This window comes from Sitophilus oryzae, unplaced genomic scaffold (genome assembly GCF_002938485.1).
Source record: "Sitophilus oryzae breed Bouriz unplaced genomic scaffold, Soryzae_2.0 scaffold_1189_pilon_pilon, whole genome shotgun sequence".
Lineage (NCBI taxonomy): Eukaryota > Metazoa > Arthropoda > Insecta > Coleoptera > Curculionidae > Sitophilus > Sitophilus oryzae.
Window position 1 is genome coordinate 261,663 of NW_022145825.1, and position 15,826 is coordinate 277,488.

At 32.6% G+C, this 15,826-nt stretch overlaps 4 protein-coding genes across 8 annotated transcripts; 2 read left to right on the plus strand and 2 right to left on the minus strand.

Annotated features, from left to right (window-relative positions):
• The first annotated feature begins 407 nt into the window (after positions 1–407).
• Positions 408–4,545, plus strand: LOC115891622 (thioredoxin domain-containing protein 17-like). 3 transcript variants are annotated; one of them, XR_004051885.1, is made up of 4 exons: positions 408–507; positions 664–844; positions 1,021–1,127; positions 4,363–4,545. XR_004051885.1 is itself a non-coding variant. In XM_030912137.1 (3 exons), exons 1-3 carry the CDS (start codon positions 611–613, stop codon positions 4,493–4,495), a joined length of 420 nt encoding a protein of 139 aa, XP_030767997.1. In that variant the 5' UTR covers positions 537–610; the 3' UTR covers positions 4,496–4,545. The 3 variants fall into 3 exon arrangements, 2 of the variants coding, with proteins under 2 accessions (XP_030767997.1, XP_030767996.1); XM_030912137.1 differs by lacking the exon at positions 408–507 and having other exon boundaries at positions 537–848; positions 1,079–1,127; XM_030912136.1 differs by lacking the exon at positions 408–507 and having other exon boundaries at positions 537–844.
• A 1,951-nt stretch (positions 4,546–6,496) lies between these two features.
• On the minus strand, positions 6,497–11,502 carry LOC115891627 (myeloid leukemia factor). Of its 3 annotated transcripts, XM_030912141.1 has the most exons (6): positions 11,330–11,502; positions 10,772–11,249; positions 10,555–10,697; positions 9,938–10,033; positions 9,185–9,224; positions 6,839–6,977 (listed from the first exon to the last, which is right to left on the minus strand). In XM_030912141.1, exons 1-5 carry the CDS (start codon positions 11,386–11,388, stop codon positions 9,206–9,208), a joined length of 795 nt encoding a protein of 264 aa, XP_030768001.1. In that variant the 5' UTR covers positions 11,389–11,502; the 3' UTR covers positions 6,839–6,977; positions 9,185–9,205. The 3 variants fall into 3 exon arrangements, with proteins under 3 accessions (XP_030768000.1, XP_030768002.1, XP_030768001.1); XM_030912140.1 differs by lacking the exon at positions 9,185–9,224 and having other exon boundaries at positions 6,497–6,977; XM_030912142.1 differs by lacking the exons at positions 9,185–9,224; positions 9,938–10,033 and having other exon boundaries at positions 6,497–6,977.
• A 275-nt stretch (positions 11,503–11,777) lies between these two features.
• LOC115891631 lies at positions 11,778–12,645 on the plus strand. The gene is made up of 2 exons (XM_030912146.1): positions 11,778–12,184; positions 12,233–12,645. The coding sequence occupies exons 1-2, from the start codon at positions 11,894–11,896 to the stop codon at positions 12,518–12,520; spliced, it is 579 nt and encodes a 192-aa protein (XP_030768006.1). The 5' UTR covers positions 11,778–11,893; the 3' UTR covers positions 12,521–12,645.
• On the minus strand, positions 12,550–13,434 carry LOC115891630 (elongation factor 1-beta'-like). The gene is given in 3 exon segments (XM_030912145.1): positions 12,550–12,821; positions 12,823–13,186; positions 13,260–13,434. Coding segments are annotated over 3 exon segments (651 nt in total). The 5' UTR covers positions 13,340–13,434; the 3' UTR covers positions 12,550–12,614.
• Positions 13,435–15,826: the final 2,392 nt, after the last annotated feature.

Consider the following 15,826-nt stretch of genomic DNA (forward strand, 5'->3'; position numbering starts at 1 on the left):
CAGCTCAAGTGAAGATTTGCAGGTCCAATATTAAAACAGATCAATAATAAATAAACAAATCTAATCATTATCTATATTTTTATAGCTTACAAAACATTCACGATTACTTGTTGTTTTGTTTTTCATGTTTTTTTTAAATGTTCCTAACTTTAAGAAACAATGGCTGCATGATAAGTTTAAACTTTGAGTTTAAATGGTCCTAAAAAGTCATTCTATTTAGTTAATGAAATTTATTTACCTTTACTGCCTACCTCCATTGCTTTTGGATATAAATACAAAATATTATTACAAATTTTAGAAATTAAAGGAGAATGTCACTCGAACTTCCAATATTTGCTTGATTTCTGTCACATAAATGACATTGATTGACAAACAAAACCAGAAAAACCAGCCCTGTCGCGGTGGTTAATTTGGTGACAGTTATAACTGAATTTTTCAGGAACCGTGTTCCGTAATAAGAAAACTTTCAGGAAACCGATAGAAACGGGACATAAAACCATAACTAAGGTAAGCAACGAAATACACCTTAAAAAAAATATAGTTTCGTCAGTGGCTTTCAAAATTGATTGCTTTATGGTCGCAATATGATCGCAACACACGTCAAATAATAATGTCAGATGTATCTCTACATGTATCTCTGGATGTATCATCTAACGAAAATAGTGTAAGCAGGGAGCGTACCCTTTCCGAGAGCAAAGGAAAAATCCAGAAGTTCCGTATTAACACTTACGATGAATTCCAGACCTCTCTGGACAAGTACGGACACTTAGGTTTCCTTTTTCTGTACTTCACCGGTTCAGAGCTCAGTAAGGATGGTTATGATTGGTGTCCCGAGTGCAGTGAAGTAGGTACTAACTGTTTCTTCCCGTTTTTTACCGTATACAACTCAATAAAATAAAAATTTTGGTTTTAGTTCAACCATAATAAAGGTTTATCTAAAAAAATACCTAAATTACTGCAATTAAATCACAAACATGTTAATTTTATATAATAACTTTTAGTCATTTTTTGTTTTCTAAGGCATTACCTATAATAGAACAGGAGATAGATAATGCTTGCAACGTGGTTTTCTTTTTAGTTGAAGTAGGAAACGAAGAACAATGGCAATGCAAAGAAAATCCATATAGGTAAGAAATTTGTGATTATCTGGAAATAATTATATCTATATCAGTTTACAAAATACTAAACACCCAGACTAACTTACAGCACAGGTTATGTATCCTATAAGTATACCTACAGATAAAAATCTTGTCCCTAATTCGTGGTACGAAAATTGTTTTTTATGACGATGTGCAAACGAGTAAAATTTCCTGTGCGCAAAAATAAACTCGCGTAAAATAACAATAAACAGCGTAATAGAGAGATGTCGCTAAACCGAATAGCGTGCATGGACGTTAATAAGGCCAGGTGTTATTTCCTTTACGTGAGGTGGTATTAACTCTCTTCATTTATAGTTATCGGATCGGAAAGAATTCTGTTCGCGTCGTGTCCGCTATTTAAACTTAACCTAACTTTGAATTTAGGTATTTTAAAACTAAAGGGCTAAAGTGCTTTATTGTTCAACGTCTGCCAGTAGGTTTAGGGCAACAAGCAACAAATTCTCTTAGAAGGGCTAAGCCGTCATCTGCTGTAAACCTAAGCCTCTTTATAGGTTCTTTAATATTGGAAAAGGTGGAATCCATATTTTGGGCCATATTTATTTAATTAAAACTAATCCCAACTACTTAAATATCAAATTACCTAATAAAACTAAAGTAATAATTCAAAACATAACCTAAAATAAAAGATCTCGCCGGCCGGCCCCGGTTGTCAAATACCCGCGCATGCCCATTTAAGCAATTTTTAAACGTTATTTAGAAACAGCGCTTGGTGTAATCGATCCGCAAATTACGTCAGGCGGTAACGTTATTAGCGGGTGTTGCGTTAAAAATTGACTCGCGCATATCGTAACCATGATAAGGTACGCGTAAATACTGCATGACGCTATTCGATTTTCCGATATCTCTCTAATAACTGTGCCGGTCAGGCGCTGTGCACAATTTTAGAGGCCATAAGTGGGCGTGCTATGTGCGCAAACTAGTAACCTAACTAGTGCCCGATTCCGAAAATTGGAACCACGAAAAACAATAAAGAAAAAACAAAGTTTATAATCTGTATAATCTATGTTTACAGTTTTTTGATAATTTTTTTTGTTATAATGTGTTGGCATATGGCTTTAATACAATTAACAAGTTCAATAAGATTTACTTGTAGTTTTAATAAATGCTATTGATAATGCTAACATATCCAGTGTTAAAAGTAAAATACCGTTATGATACTGAAATGACGAACGATGACATTCCCCATATAATTTTACATTATAAAATGACAGCGATGTTCATTTTATAGCCATCGCTGACGTCGTTTTTTTTATCATATTGTATTTTGGTATATTGTAGTGAATTAGTGTTTCATTGCACTCTCCATAGATCGGTGGAGGTTTCCACTTCCTCTTTAGTAACCCCCTCCCCAAGTAGCATTTTCACGACTTGCGACCACATGTTTACTAAACACAACGTTCGATTAGTTACAAAAAATAGTTAGCTCCCTACCTTGGATATTAAAATAAATTTTAACGTTTTTATAACGTTGTGCCGACGTTGGACTAGTACTACAGCAAAGTAGAAGCTTCTGCGACGTCGAATAAACGTTGTCTTGTAACCTTTTTTGCTTAAATGATATTTAGGTGATTCGGACAACGCAGTTACAACGTTGAACAATATAGAGTTTTCCGACGTCAGTTTCAGAACCTATTCCAACGTTATGCAAACGTCGTCTGTTTTACTAATTCCAACGTTGTTTAGATTTCCTTATTCTTACGTTGGTAGAACGTCGAGTCACTACCTTTTTGCAACTGTATTGAACCATAACCTTAAATCTTAAATTTTCACTTCATTGTTCTGTTCAGTCAGACAGTTCAGTGCTGTTTTTGTTTTTATAAAAAAAACTTAATTAAAATGGGACATAAGAAAGGTACATATAAAACTAAATTTAAATATACATCGACATACTATATTACCGATGTTTATCCACTCCCTCGTTAATTTAGGTTATAGAGGGCGGCACAAGCTAGACTCTAGGATGACTAAATTAGGCAATCTTGCGACTAGTATACTACCTGTTAAGGCCGAACTGCGACTTTATTAGTCCAGTAAGCGACTACTCGAACTACTCCATCTTAATCTCCAAAACAACAAAGGGAAACCCGCCATGTTGTTAAATAAGGAAATGTTTCGTTCCTAAAATAACAATTCCTGCTTTTTGAATACATTAACTTGAAATATTTGACCCTAAAAAAACACGCGGAAACAATTTTTTCGACTGCGAATAAATGATTCTCATTTTACTCTAAAAAAAAAATTCAAGAAAATTTTTAAAATTTCTTTAATTTTAAGGCCCATTAGTATTTTTCAAAGTAGAAACAATACATTTATCAATAAAGTTGTTTGCGTTTAACTTTTTTGCCTTGGGTAACGAGTTACAGAGTCGGTTAAAGTGTTTCAATAATTATGATCTTCAAACATCCTCCACACTTAAATACTTTTGTTTTGTTTTCCTTCACTGCCATCTGACATATGTCTCTAACTAAATCATAAAAATAATATTTTTACTATAATTATCCCAATTTAGGATAAAACGCGACTTAGACGCCATATTAGTTTTGTATTTCTGTGAATTAGGATTTTAAACAACGTTGCAGTTTGTACTAAATTAGGCTTCTAGCCAACGTCGGTATCCAACGTCGTTTCGACCCAAAAATTATTCTCCAAACTAGTGCAGACTAGGGTTGGCACGAGGTTGTGCCGACGTTGCGCCCCGACGTTTGTCGCGTGACACAACGTTGTCCCGACGTCCAAATGCTGCTTGGGTCCCTATATGCAGTGGCGGATCCACGGGGGTCTTCGGGGTTTCAAGCCTTGTGTTCGGCCAAGTAATATGATTAACACAGATTATACAGATTATAAACTTATCGCATTGTTTTTCGTGGTTCCAATTTTTGGGTTACTAGTTTGCGCACAAGCACGCCCACTTATGGTCTCTAAAATTGTGCACAGCGCCTGACCGGCCCAGTTTATTTTTGCGCACAGGAAATTCTACTCGTTTGCTCATCGTCATAAAATACAATTTTCGTACCACAAATTTGGGACAATATTTTTATCTGTATATTTACAGGATACCTAATCTGTGATATTACTAATTTATTTTGTCTCAAAACGACTCTAGAGTATATGTATACTTTTCGTAAAGTTTTGTGTGTAGCCATCCCTTTTTCCGAATCCTGGATCCGCCCCTGCCTGTATGTATATATTTTATACGTTTTAGGTCCCATCCGAATTTAAATTTAAAAGTAGTACCAACGTTTATGAAATGGAATAGTCACCGAAGACTGGAAGGAGACTACTGTGCTAAAGCAGAATTGGTACAGCTTTTATTCGAAGACAATTGTAGTTTTTAACCTTTTATAGAACTAAATAATAAATTAATTAATAAATTACGAAAATAAATACTAAATATCACAAAAAAAGTTGTTAAAATATAAAAGAAACATTATTTAGTACATACCAAAAAAAAATATCGACATTTTTGTGATAAATATACGAGGGTAAGATAGTTAGTAATGCAAAACAATACCTACCGGGGATCTATTAATAGTAATCTTCACAATCGGATGTTGCGAAAAAAATTCTCAGCAATTTATTCCCAAGATATTATTTAAAATTAACTAAATTCAAAGAAATAAGTGAATTTAGAGAGGTTTTAAAATACATATTGATCAAACCGTCACAAACCGTATAATAGAAAAAATACAGGCGTTAAAGACGTCTAATGAATGACAATCAATGATAATTTTGACGAGATCAATCTTTAGACGTAATTTACTAAAAATTGACATCAAACTTGAGAAAAAATAAACTATAATCATTATAAAAGTACTAGCGTGTACCCGCGAACAAACGTTTTCCCGAAAGACTAACCGTTTTTTAAATAACAAATATTGTAATATTTGAGGGGCGTTTTCACCCTTTTGGAATTTAAGATTCGAGAAACCCCTCCTTATCGAACCTCTACACCCGACAGTCAATCCGTTTGCCAAAAATCAGCTTTAAACGTCAAGCAGTTTAAGCAGAATCGTGTTACTCAATGGTCATATTTTATGAAACACCCTGTATAATTTTTTAAAAATCTTAAAATATGTAAAACAACAAAAAATAATATACGTGTTTAGCAGTTTTCCCGAAAAACTCACCGGTTTTTAAATAAAACAATATTCTAATATTTGAGGGGTGGTTTCACCCCCTTAGAAATCGAGTTTCGAAAAATCCCTTCTTATCGAATATCTACACCCTAAAGTCAATCCGTTTTCCAAAAATCTCTTGTTTTAAGCAGGTTCGTGATTTTTCAATGACCAGATTTTTCGAAACACCCTGTATACATTTTTAAAAAATCTTAAAATATGTAAAAAACAAAATAAAATATACGTGTTTAAGCGTTTTTCCGCGAACTTGATCATTTTTTAAATAAAAAATATGGTAATATTTGAGTGGTGGTTTCACCCCCTTGGAACTGGAATTTCGAAAAATCCCTTATTATCGAACCTCTACACCCTAGAATCAACCTGTATGCCAAAATTGAGCTTCTTACGTTGAGTGATTTGAGCAGGATCGTGATTAATCAGTCACTTAAGGATTTTATACAGGGTGATTTTTAACCTATAGGCATAAACTTGGGAAATTATTGCTGATGACAAATAATGACTAATAATGAAAAAAAAGTAAGTAAAATATTTTTATTTACGGAGATAACAAACTATTTGAAATAAAAACAAAAAACGTAAATTCCATTAAATCGAATGTGCGTTTACTGATAAAGTTGATACATTTTTGTGAAAAAAAACTCAAATTATTTCAGAATCTAAAAATATTTTACTAACTTTTGTTTCATTATTAGTCATCAGCAACAATTTCCCAAGTTTATGCATATAGGTTAAAAATCACCCTGTATATTAGTATAGATTAAAAAAGGATAGAATGTTTAACTACATCATTAAAAAATAATTTTTACTCAATATCAAAATGAAATACAATCTGCTTAAGGCATTGATCTCGCCAAAATTTTTTCGGTAGTATGGTGGATAAAAATAAAACAAATTTTGTGTTGATATATTTAATTTTTATTATAATCGAATATATTTCAGTAACACTAACATAAAAAAATACGCGCAAAAGTTTCGATTTGACTACAATCAGAAAAAGAAACGAAAGTTTCCGAACGAATCTTCCTTTATTTTTCTGGTACCGAAACTTCTGCATCCAGAAAAACACGAAATACTACAGTAGGAATGAAAAAACTTATTAACCGCGCGTACAAATTAAAAATAAAAGTAATAACCTTTCTTCTAAACCTATAGCCATGTAAATTATTCACAGAATACAACACCGACAATATTACAATACAGTAGCGGGAATTTTTTCGTTTACAGAGTTTCACTTACAGAGCGGGATACAAAAAAACAGACAAAAAAAAACGTTATTTTCTACTATTCCCTATGATTTTAAAAAGAAAATGAGTATTTATTGTCACAATTTTGTCCTAATCCAATATAAAACATTACGTTGATATCAATATCGTCGAATAATAAGAGATCGTCATTTCGAAGGACACCATGACACCTTTTTTTTCTTGAAAATATTTTGAGAATAGCGAATTTAAAAATTGGATCAGGACAAAAATGTATTGAAAAAGTACACTGCTAATTGAAAGTACATCATAATATGAGAAAAAATTTTCCCCGATTTTCGAAAAAATGTAAAAAAACATATTTAGCAACATTCCAAAGAGAAAATTACTTATCCTGGGGAGACCCTGATACTATTTTGACGTTTTTGGACTTTCTCGGTTTTTCTTGGCCGGGAGCGCTATACGGGGTCCTCTGGGAACTGGAAAACAGTTTTAATTCGATTTTAATAATGTGTTTCGATAAAAATAGAAAAATATAAAATGACTTAAAAATATTTTCTTGAATAGACCAATTCTCAAAACTAAATCAGTTTTCTCTGAGACAACACTATACAGGGTCTCTCATTTTCGTATGTTCTAAAGAGTTTCTCGTTTATAAGTATAGATACAAAGATGCGGTTTTCACAAAAAAAACGCATAAAAAAAGTGAAATAAGTATTTTACTTTAAAACATTTTTATTTTAAAAATAAGTAAAAGTGGGTAACGCTGTGCCGGCTTAATCAGGTGACTAAAAATGTATTTGATATTAACTATGTATAGCATCTTTATTTTCATGAAAAAGTACAAAGGTGCTGTGAAAACCGCATCTTTGTGCCTGTACTCATAAGAAAGAAACTCTGTAAAACACACGAAAATGGGATACCCTGTACAGGGTGGGTCAAATTCGACGCTTTTAAATGGAAACACCCTTTTCTATGAGATAAGACAAAAACTAATATCGGAATATGGAGCTCAATTTTTATCAAAAACATGATGGTGAAAACCGCATATCGATATCTGTTACCGTTTCGGAATTACGGGGTGTTTCAAATCGCTGTAACTTTTTTGCTATGGAATATTTTGTATTTTTATGAAAACATTTCCAAAGCACCTTTTTACGTAGAATTTAATGGTTTAAGTATATTTTTTTTTAAATTAATAATTTAAGAATTATCAACAGAAAATTTATTTTTTTATATGGGACAGCCTGTATATTTTTAATTTATTGAAAAGAATTTAAAATTACCTTTCCAAAAATATAACACACTTGATATTTTGCTCGATTCCTCTTCGAGATATAGAGTATATAAAAATTCGCCCGCTTTAAATAAGTAGGCTTTGAACGGTACCGGCTGTAATGTAAAAAAAATCTATCTGTGGGCATCAATTAAAACGAAAATAATATTTGCTATGAGAGATGCAGAATTTTATAACCATTTAAAATATATTTAGCCAACATCAACACATTTAAACTATATCTAATAACAATAAAACTAAATAGCAAAACAAGACATGAGATTTTGCTACAGGTGTTCGACATATCGACCGTCTTCTGTTATGGACAGACGGGGCATTTTTTGAACATTTCTCGCGGAATTCATTAACTCAGTGGGGGTGAAAGATACCCTCTCATAACTGCTAAGTATTTCTAATTCTTGTCTAGATTATACGGAAGAATAAGGAACCTTTATTCTTCCGCAAATATATCCATAGGATTAGATCCATGGGCACTAAGTCAGGCGGCCTCGACGGCCAACGTCTGGGATCTTGGTTAGCTATTCAATTATTCTTGAAATTGGCTGCAAAAATTTACTGATAACTTCAGCGTTCAGAGGCGGTGCGTCGTCTTGCTGGAAAAATATGCTTTCGAGTTCCATTAAGGGCATATCTTCAATAACGGGTCCAAAGCCTACTAGTTAAAAGTGGCGAACTTTTAAAAATTCTGTATTTTGAAGGGGATTATAACAAAATATCAAGTGTGCTATATTTTTGGAAAGGTAATTTTAAATTCTTTTCGGTCAATTAAAAATATAGAGGGTGTCCCAAATATAAAATCAATTTTTCTGTTGATAACTCTTAAATTATTAATTTTAAAAAAAATATACTCAAACCATTAAATTCTAGGTAAAAAGGTGCTTTGGAAATGTTTTCATAGAAATACAAAATTTTCAATGGCAATAAAGTTACAGTGATTTGTTAAAAATGCATATTTTTGAAAAACACCCCGTAACTCCGAAACGGTAACAGATATTGATGTGCGGTTTTCACCATCATGTTTTTGATGAAAATTGAGCTCCAGACACCGATATTAGTTTTCGTCTATCTCCTATAGAAAAGGGTGTTTCCATTTAAAAGCGTCGAATTTGACCCACCCTGTACATGTTCGCTAATCGGAACAGATCGTTACAATTGTACTGATTAAAGACTGCACGGAGTATTTACACAATTTTGTATAAATGCAGTAACTAATAATTTTTAAAATTTAATTTCTCAAACTAAAACGTAAATTTTATAGAAACGTTAAATATTTTTGAGCCATTATTATACACCACAAACTGACACAAAAAGCCAATAACCAAAAAAAATATATAAAAAATCAACTGTACAACTCTACAACCATATAAAGCCATTCGAATATCTACTTACTCGCCTACGTGAAGGCCTATTTTAAAAGCGTCTAGACAACCTGTAAGATAAATATATCTACAACCAACCAAAAACCATAACATTAAAGGTAGAGTTCACTCTGTAAAAAGCTAGGTTAACTCTTCGAACGAGTCTCATTTTTTTTCCTTTTTGTGATGGTTAAATAGCAAATTATATGGTTAGAAGTTCTTTATGATAACCTCTTTCAAGTCTGTTAATTTTTTCTTGTTATATGACACAAGCAAACACACTCGGTATGACAAAATGAGCTTGAAAAATATAGAGAAATCGATAAGAATTGGCGTGTTCTAATAAAAATTCGTTTGAAACTTAGAGCATAATTTCTTCTTTCTCTTATAATTATATACCCTGGTTAAAAAGCCTCATCAAGTAAATGAACTGACCAATAAAAAAGGCTTTAGGTTGAGAAAAGTCATGAGATTTTTCTTTTTAAAACTGTCGTTTATAATTTTTTTTTGAGTGTCAAAAATTCTTAGACAAGGAGACAGATAACACGGCAGCTGAAAGTGAGGCAAGTTGTCACCACTCGAAATTACAAACTATAACACCTCTGTATAACACTATTTTATTTGACACTTGTCAAAAAGCAAACTGTCAAAAATCAAAGTAAAAAAAGCTGTGGCAATATGGCAACGTGCATTCTTCAAGCATTTTGATGACATACACGCCAAATTTTACTGATTTTCCTATATAAACCTTCGTAGAACTTAAAATTTTGATCTGGAAACCTACCTAGTTGAACTGGCACTTGGTTGTGGCAATTTTGACGGACGTATACTTCTTCTAGCGGAAACCAGTGGCGTGGAAGACCGTTCTCTTTGTAGCCGGCTACAGCATGCATAGCAATAATGAGTTTAAAGGAATTAAGCACAGAAATATTACAAGAAAATAATAATACAAGAAAAAAGCGTTCTAACTACAGCTAACAATAAGTTTTTATAAAAAAAAATAAAAAATTATATAGATCCAATAAGAAAAGAAAAAAACGCCGTCAAAGAAGCCTTTGGAATGACAAAGACTAATAATTTCTGTCACTTAAAAAAAACTGGCAAAATAACATATGTACTTGTATTATAGGGGTCAGCTTAACAGAAATTATCAACAATAATTGTGATTTCTAAGGCTACTGTGACGCCATTTTTCTTTATATGCTATTTAATACATTCTCAGGTTTAAATAATCGCAAATTTAACCAAGTAGAAACAAATATTCAGAAGTAACCAATAAATTATCGAAAGAAGATAGTGAAAGCATTGTGTTTATCCCTCAAAAAGTTAAGTTAATTTAATATTGATAATTTGTTTCACACTTGTTAAATGTGATAATAATACTAAATAATAAAATCTTACCTAGAACCTGCTGTAATGGCCGGAATCGCAGGATATCCGCCATACGCATGGCGATTTCTAGCGGAGCCTGATGTAATTCTAGGGATTTCCGAGACACATCTTGTTTTAGTTTCCCATTCTCTATTGAATTCATCTGCATCATCCTTTAAATTACAAGGAAAATATAAAATAAATTAACCTAAATAATAAATTAACCTAAATAATAAATTAAACTTACTTCATCCAGATTTATGAAATCTTGACGTTCCTCTCTATCACCAGTGTGCATATTTTGTTCCTTTTCGATAATATGAGCCCTTTCTCCAATATGGTGACCGATAGCCATTTTTTTAGTACCCGATACCGTGTCGGTTACTGTTCTTTGAGTTTCCTTTACACCTCCCGGACCTACTTTTGTACTAGACGTTGCTTTGTATACTTGTGGTTGTCCGTCAGGACCAGAAGTCATACTGATAACTGTACTGGAGCTACTATAATTACAATTGCTGACGGGACCTGCCATGGGGTCCATAGGACTACCCATCAAACGGTTAAAGTTTGATAACATTCCAAATGGGGACATAAGGGAATGGTGCATTCCAACAGCTCTGGTATTACCGAAATCGCGGAACATTCCTCCCATTCCGAAACCGTCTTGAAACATACCCATCGAGCTCATCATGTGGTCCATCGAACGCATTTGCCTCATTGCAGACCTAGCAACGCGAAAACATCAGGTAATACAATGAAAACATAGGGTAATAAAAGTGGAGTACAAAGAAAGTGAATATCTTACCCAAAGAAGGGGTCTTCGTCCATGTTGCCCATTAATGAGCCGAACAACGACATACTCATGATGGAAATGTTTGTTTTACTCAAAAGTTAATTGATATATTCGAGAAAAAACGATTAGAAAACAGGCGCAAAATTACTTGATAAATGATAAATGACATATGCCAATATGTCAAAAATAAATTAGACTTTGTTGATTGGCCACCTACACTAAGCTGTAGTAACTAAATTATTTCTAAAAAGAAAACTTCTAGTAAAATAAACGCAACAATTATTTTCTTAATTTTTTGGGATAAAAACAATAAATATTATATTAAATATAACAATTTAACTTAAATATAAATTTAGACTCAAAAATACCAAGAAAAACGTATTTTTAGTGTATTTTTATTATTTTTTTATTAAAACCCGATGTATTATTGGTTGCCTAAATTGTTGAAATTACAATTTTTATAACCTGCTTGTGATTGTGATTCAAATTTGAAATATTTGTTGTTTTCAAATTGTTTCAAACGAATTTTCAGTTATTTAAATGATTAGGTAGTGACTTTGTGTTAATATTTCTAAAATGAGTAACTTAAAAAATGCAGAAGCAAAAAAAGTCTTAAAGCGAAATACTGAACTTACCATTCCCAAAAATGATCCAAAGTTGTCCAAAAAACCAGTAGAAAGTAAAACCAGTCTAAAAACTTTTCTACCCTCGAAATGCCCTTCTTCAAAAAGCCAATCGGTTGATTTTCGTGTACCAGAAATGCAAAGCACCCTTAAATTATCGAAAGTTATTGACGATATTGTAAAACCAAGAAAAACAAGCAGTGCATTGGATGTTGACAAAAAGAAACTTGCATTGGATGAAAAAGTAATTGATTAGTACTGTAAGGAAATGTAGTTACCAGGTTATTTTTAGGTATCTAGAAAAGTGAATTTTCCCTATACTAAATCAGTTTATAAAGACTTGATACCTTTGTGCACCAAAGACAAAAAGCCTCAAACCCTTTTAGTCGCAAGAAATCCAGTATATCAAAGAGACCCAGAACCAGTATTAGAGAATTATTTGGAGCCTCGCAAAGTACCTTCACATTACTACTTACCTCCCTTCAACAGACAACAGCGTAATGCCAAGGACTATGTTTCAGTAACCAATGGATTAAACTTATATAAAACTATTCAAATTAATGAAAATCATTGCGATTAATTATTAAATGTATAAGGAAAAAAAATAACTTAATTTTATGAAAATATATTTTTAAAGTGTTTTACACATAGAAATAATTGAAAAATATGGCTGTTTAAATCTTATTAAAGGCTGCAACATCGACAGACTGAACAAAATCTTCGAATTCTTGAATCTTTTCTGTGAGCTCATCAATAGACACCTTCGCGTCTTCAACAACGCACATAATTTGTAACTTATTGATTCCATAACCGACTGGAACAAATTTTGAAGCTCCCCAAACCAAACCTTCCATTTGGATTGTTCTAACACTAGATTCCAATCGCCTTCATGTCAGTTTCATCGTCCCAAGGTTTCACATCTAACACAACACTAGATTTGGCAATGAGTTCGGGTTTCTTCGATTTCTTTTCTGCGTAAGCCTTAACGCGCTCTTCGCGAATTCTAGCGGCCTCTGCATCTTCTTCTTCGTCGTCTGATGCAAACAAATCAACATCGTCATCATCATCGGCCGCTGGAGCAGTTGTGGTGGTACCGGCCTTCAACGGAGAGGCCCCGATACCTTTCAGTTCTTCAGCCGAGAAAGACTTAACATGGTTGTACCAACGTAGGGCGTGCGGTTGATTTGCTGATGGGGCCTTGGCTAGCTGGTTGATTGTGTCAATATCGGCTTGGGATAGGGTGTATCTAAAATTATAGAGGACAAGCCACGTTTAAGTAACCTCAAAGAGAAAGGAATTTTGCTGTAAAAATAACTTACCCGCTAACGTAACTTTTGTCCTCTAAGAACTTGTTGAGTTCGTTGACTCCTTTCTCAGTTTTAAGATCTCCAAAGGCCATTTTTAATGTTTTTATTTAATTTTTCGCCCTACGAAAAGTTACGAGATCGGCTTTGACAGCTGGTGATCTTGAAAAAGGACAGATGACAGTTGTGAGTTGTGGATGACAGATGACAAGAAATGTCATTATCAAGTGTTACCGCTTCAGTACAATTGTACTGAATTTAGTACAAAATTATTAAATTTAGTACACCACTTAAATTTTTTTTTTGAAAAAAGCAGAAGAAATAACAAAACTGGCAAACTTTCGGTTAAGAATGTTTGTAAATATTCTTAACTTATTATTTTTTGTGTTTGTATACTATTCAAGTGCCGTCATCGATCGATAACTGAAGCTGTAACATATTTGTTAAATATTTAAATTGTTAATATATAGTGCGTTTATTGCCTTCTTTCAGAAAAGAGTTTTTACCCAGTGGCGGCTCGTGGTTATTATTGTAGGGTGGTCAATATCTAAAAATATTCCGTCGATTTTTTTAAGACGCGACCAAATTTAATTGGTTTCTTACAAGGTACTTGTACGTTTAGTTAAAGGAAAATAAATCTAAAAATAAATACAAATTATGTTAAAATGAAACCTACCCTTACATTTTTAAACAGGTGGTCTAGTCGTGCCATTTCACTAAAAATCCATCAGTCAATGTTCTTTACATAAATTTTCCAAGGTAGGATTTAAAAGACACTTAAATAATAATGTCACAAAAATATAAATACACATACACATTTCTAAAAGTTTTATTTTACATTTTTTTTATATTTTAAGTCAATTCTTTCTCTAAACGTTTTTTTTTAACCAAACCAAACACCATATTTATATTGTCTATTTGAAAATATCTATTCCAGAATCAGTCAACAAGAGTTCATCATTTATCCAGAACCAGAAAATTATGAATTATTACCTACACAAATTTCGCGCTGGATCTCAAACCCTCGCCTCGGCTACGATCAAGCTACGGCAACTAAAACTATTTTTTTTCAATATTTAAAAATTTAAATATTGATAAACGATACAAAAACCTAGGTTTTATAATTTGAGTTATTATAAACACACAAACTGCCCAAACGGCGAATTTTTTCCAGCGATATGACTGAAATCCTGTAATATATTTATATAGAAATAATGCACTCGATATTTCTTAATCAACTACATTGATTCTCAACTAATAAACAATATTACAAATTACAATAATAATACGCTCGTTTCTTGACAAAGACAAAAACCGCCACTTTTTATATCGTCTGTCAGTAAACTACCCTTTGAATAAGAAGACTAAGGAAGGAGCATATCAAAAATCTTAGGTACACCGCGATGGGCCTCAAATATGGCCGACTTAAATTCCGGTTTATCAGTGTCGTTCTAATTTTATTTAAAAAATGTAAAACTATGATGTAGTGTAGACGTGGGTGCGGGGAAGGGGGGTTGTTTTAGTTGGTTTTAGTTAATTTAAAATAAATTTAGACATACATGTAAGAACACCTTATGTGCTTTTAATTAGGTCGAACATATTATAAACGATAAATCAACTTAATTAAAAGCATACAAAGTGTTCTTATATGTCGGATATTAATTAAAAAATATATTAAAAAGACTAGAAATAGTATATATTAAGTTGTTACAGTTATAATTTAATCTTTGGCGGTTTTCAGCAAATAGCAGGCAGTTTTACATAATTTTCCTCCCTTTGAACTGAATTGGAAAGGCTATATAATTTTGGTGTAGGCAAGATTCCCAGTTTGTTTCCGTTTGGGACCTGAAATAATAAAAACAAATTAAATTAGATGTAATCATCTGCTGATCATGCTAATATAAAACGCGCGTCCTTAATTCCTTACATGCACCGTAAAAAAAATTAAATAACTGCTCAGCAAGTAGCATTTATTAGCAGTACTAATTTAAAAAATCTATAACTGTAAGTACATATGTTTAATTTACTTACCATTGTATCCTTCGGAAACCAGGTGTACAACAATTAAACTCCAAGATAAAAAATAATTAAGAGTCTATACAAAACACAAATTGTCCTACCATTTTTAAAAAACTTTGTCTAAAACAGAATACTGGCAAAACATTTGAAGGAATTTAATTTTACAATAATTCGACTAATCAACACGAAATCAAACCGTAAAATCACAACAAAAGCGTCTCTGAGTGACAGTTAAAAATCAAATTTTGTTATTGTCAGATTTTGACATTTGCATTGTTAATATTGACAGTTTTAATATTTTGCGCCTCTGCATCTTGGAGGAAAAACTATTTTTAATGAACTGTCATTTCCATTTAAGTTTCCCAGCCATGGTCTGTCAGTAAACTACCAAATACAAGTGTATATAAAGTTGCCTACCTTAAAAATCCTTTTATGAATGACGCGGTCAATGGCCAATATAAACTATATCTATCGCACCTTAACCCATTATATTTTCTATACGTAGTATACCTTACGACCTTGTTGGACCTTGTCACGAGCAGCGGCAGTTGGAGTTTAATACG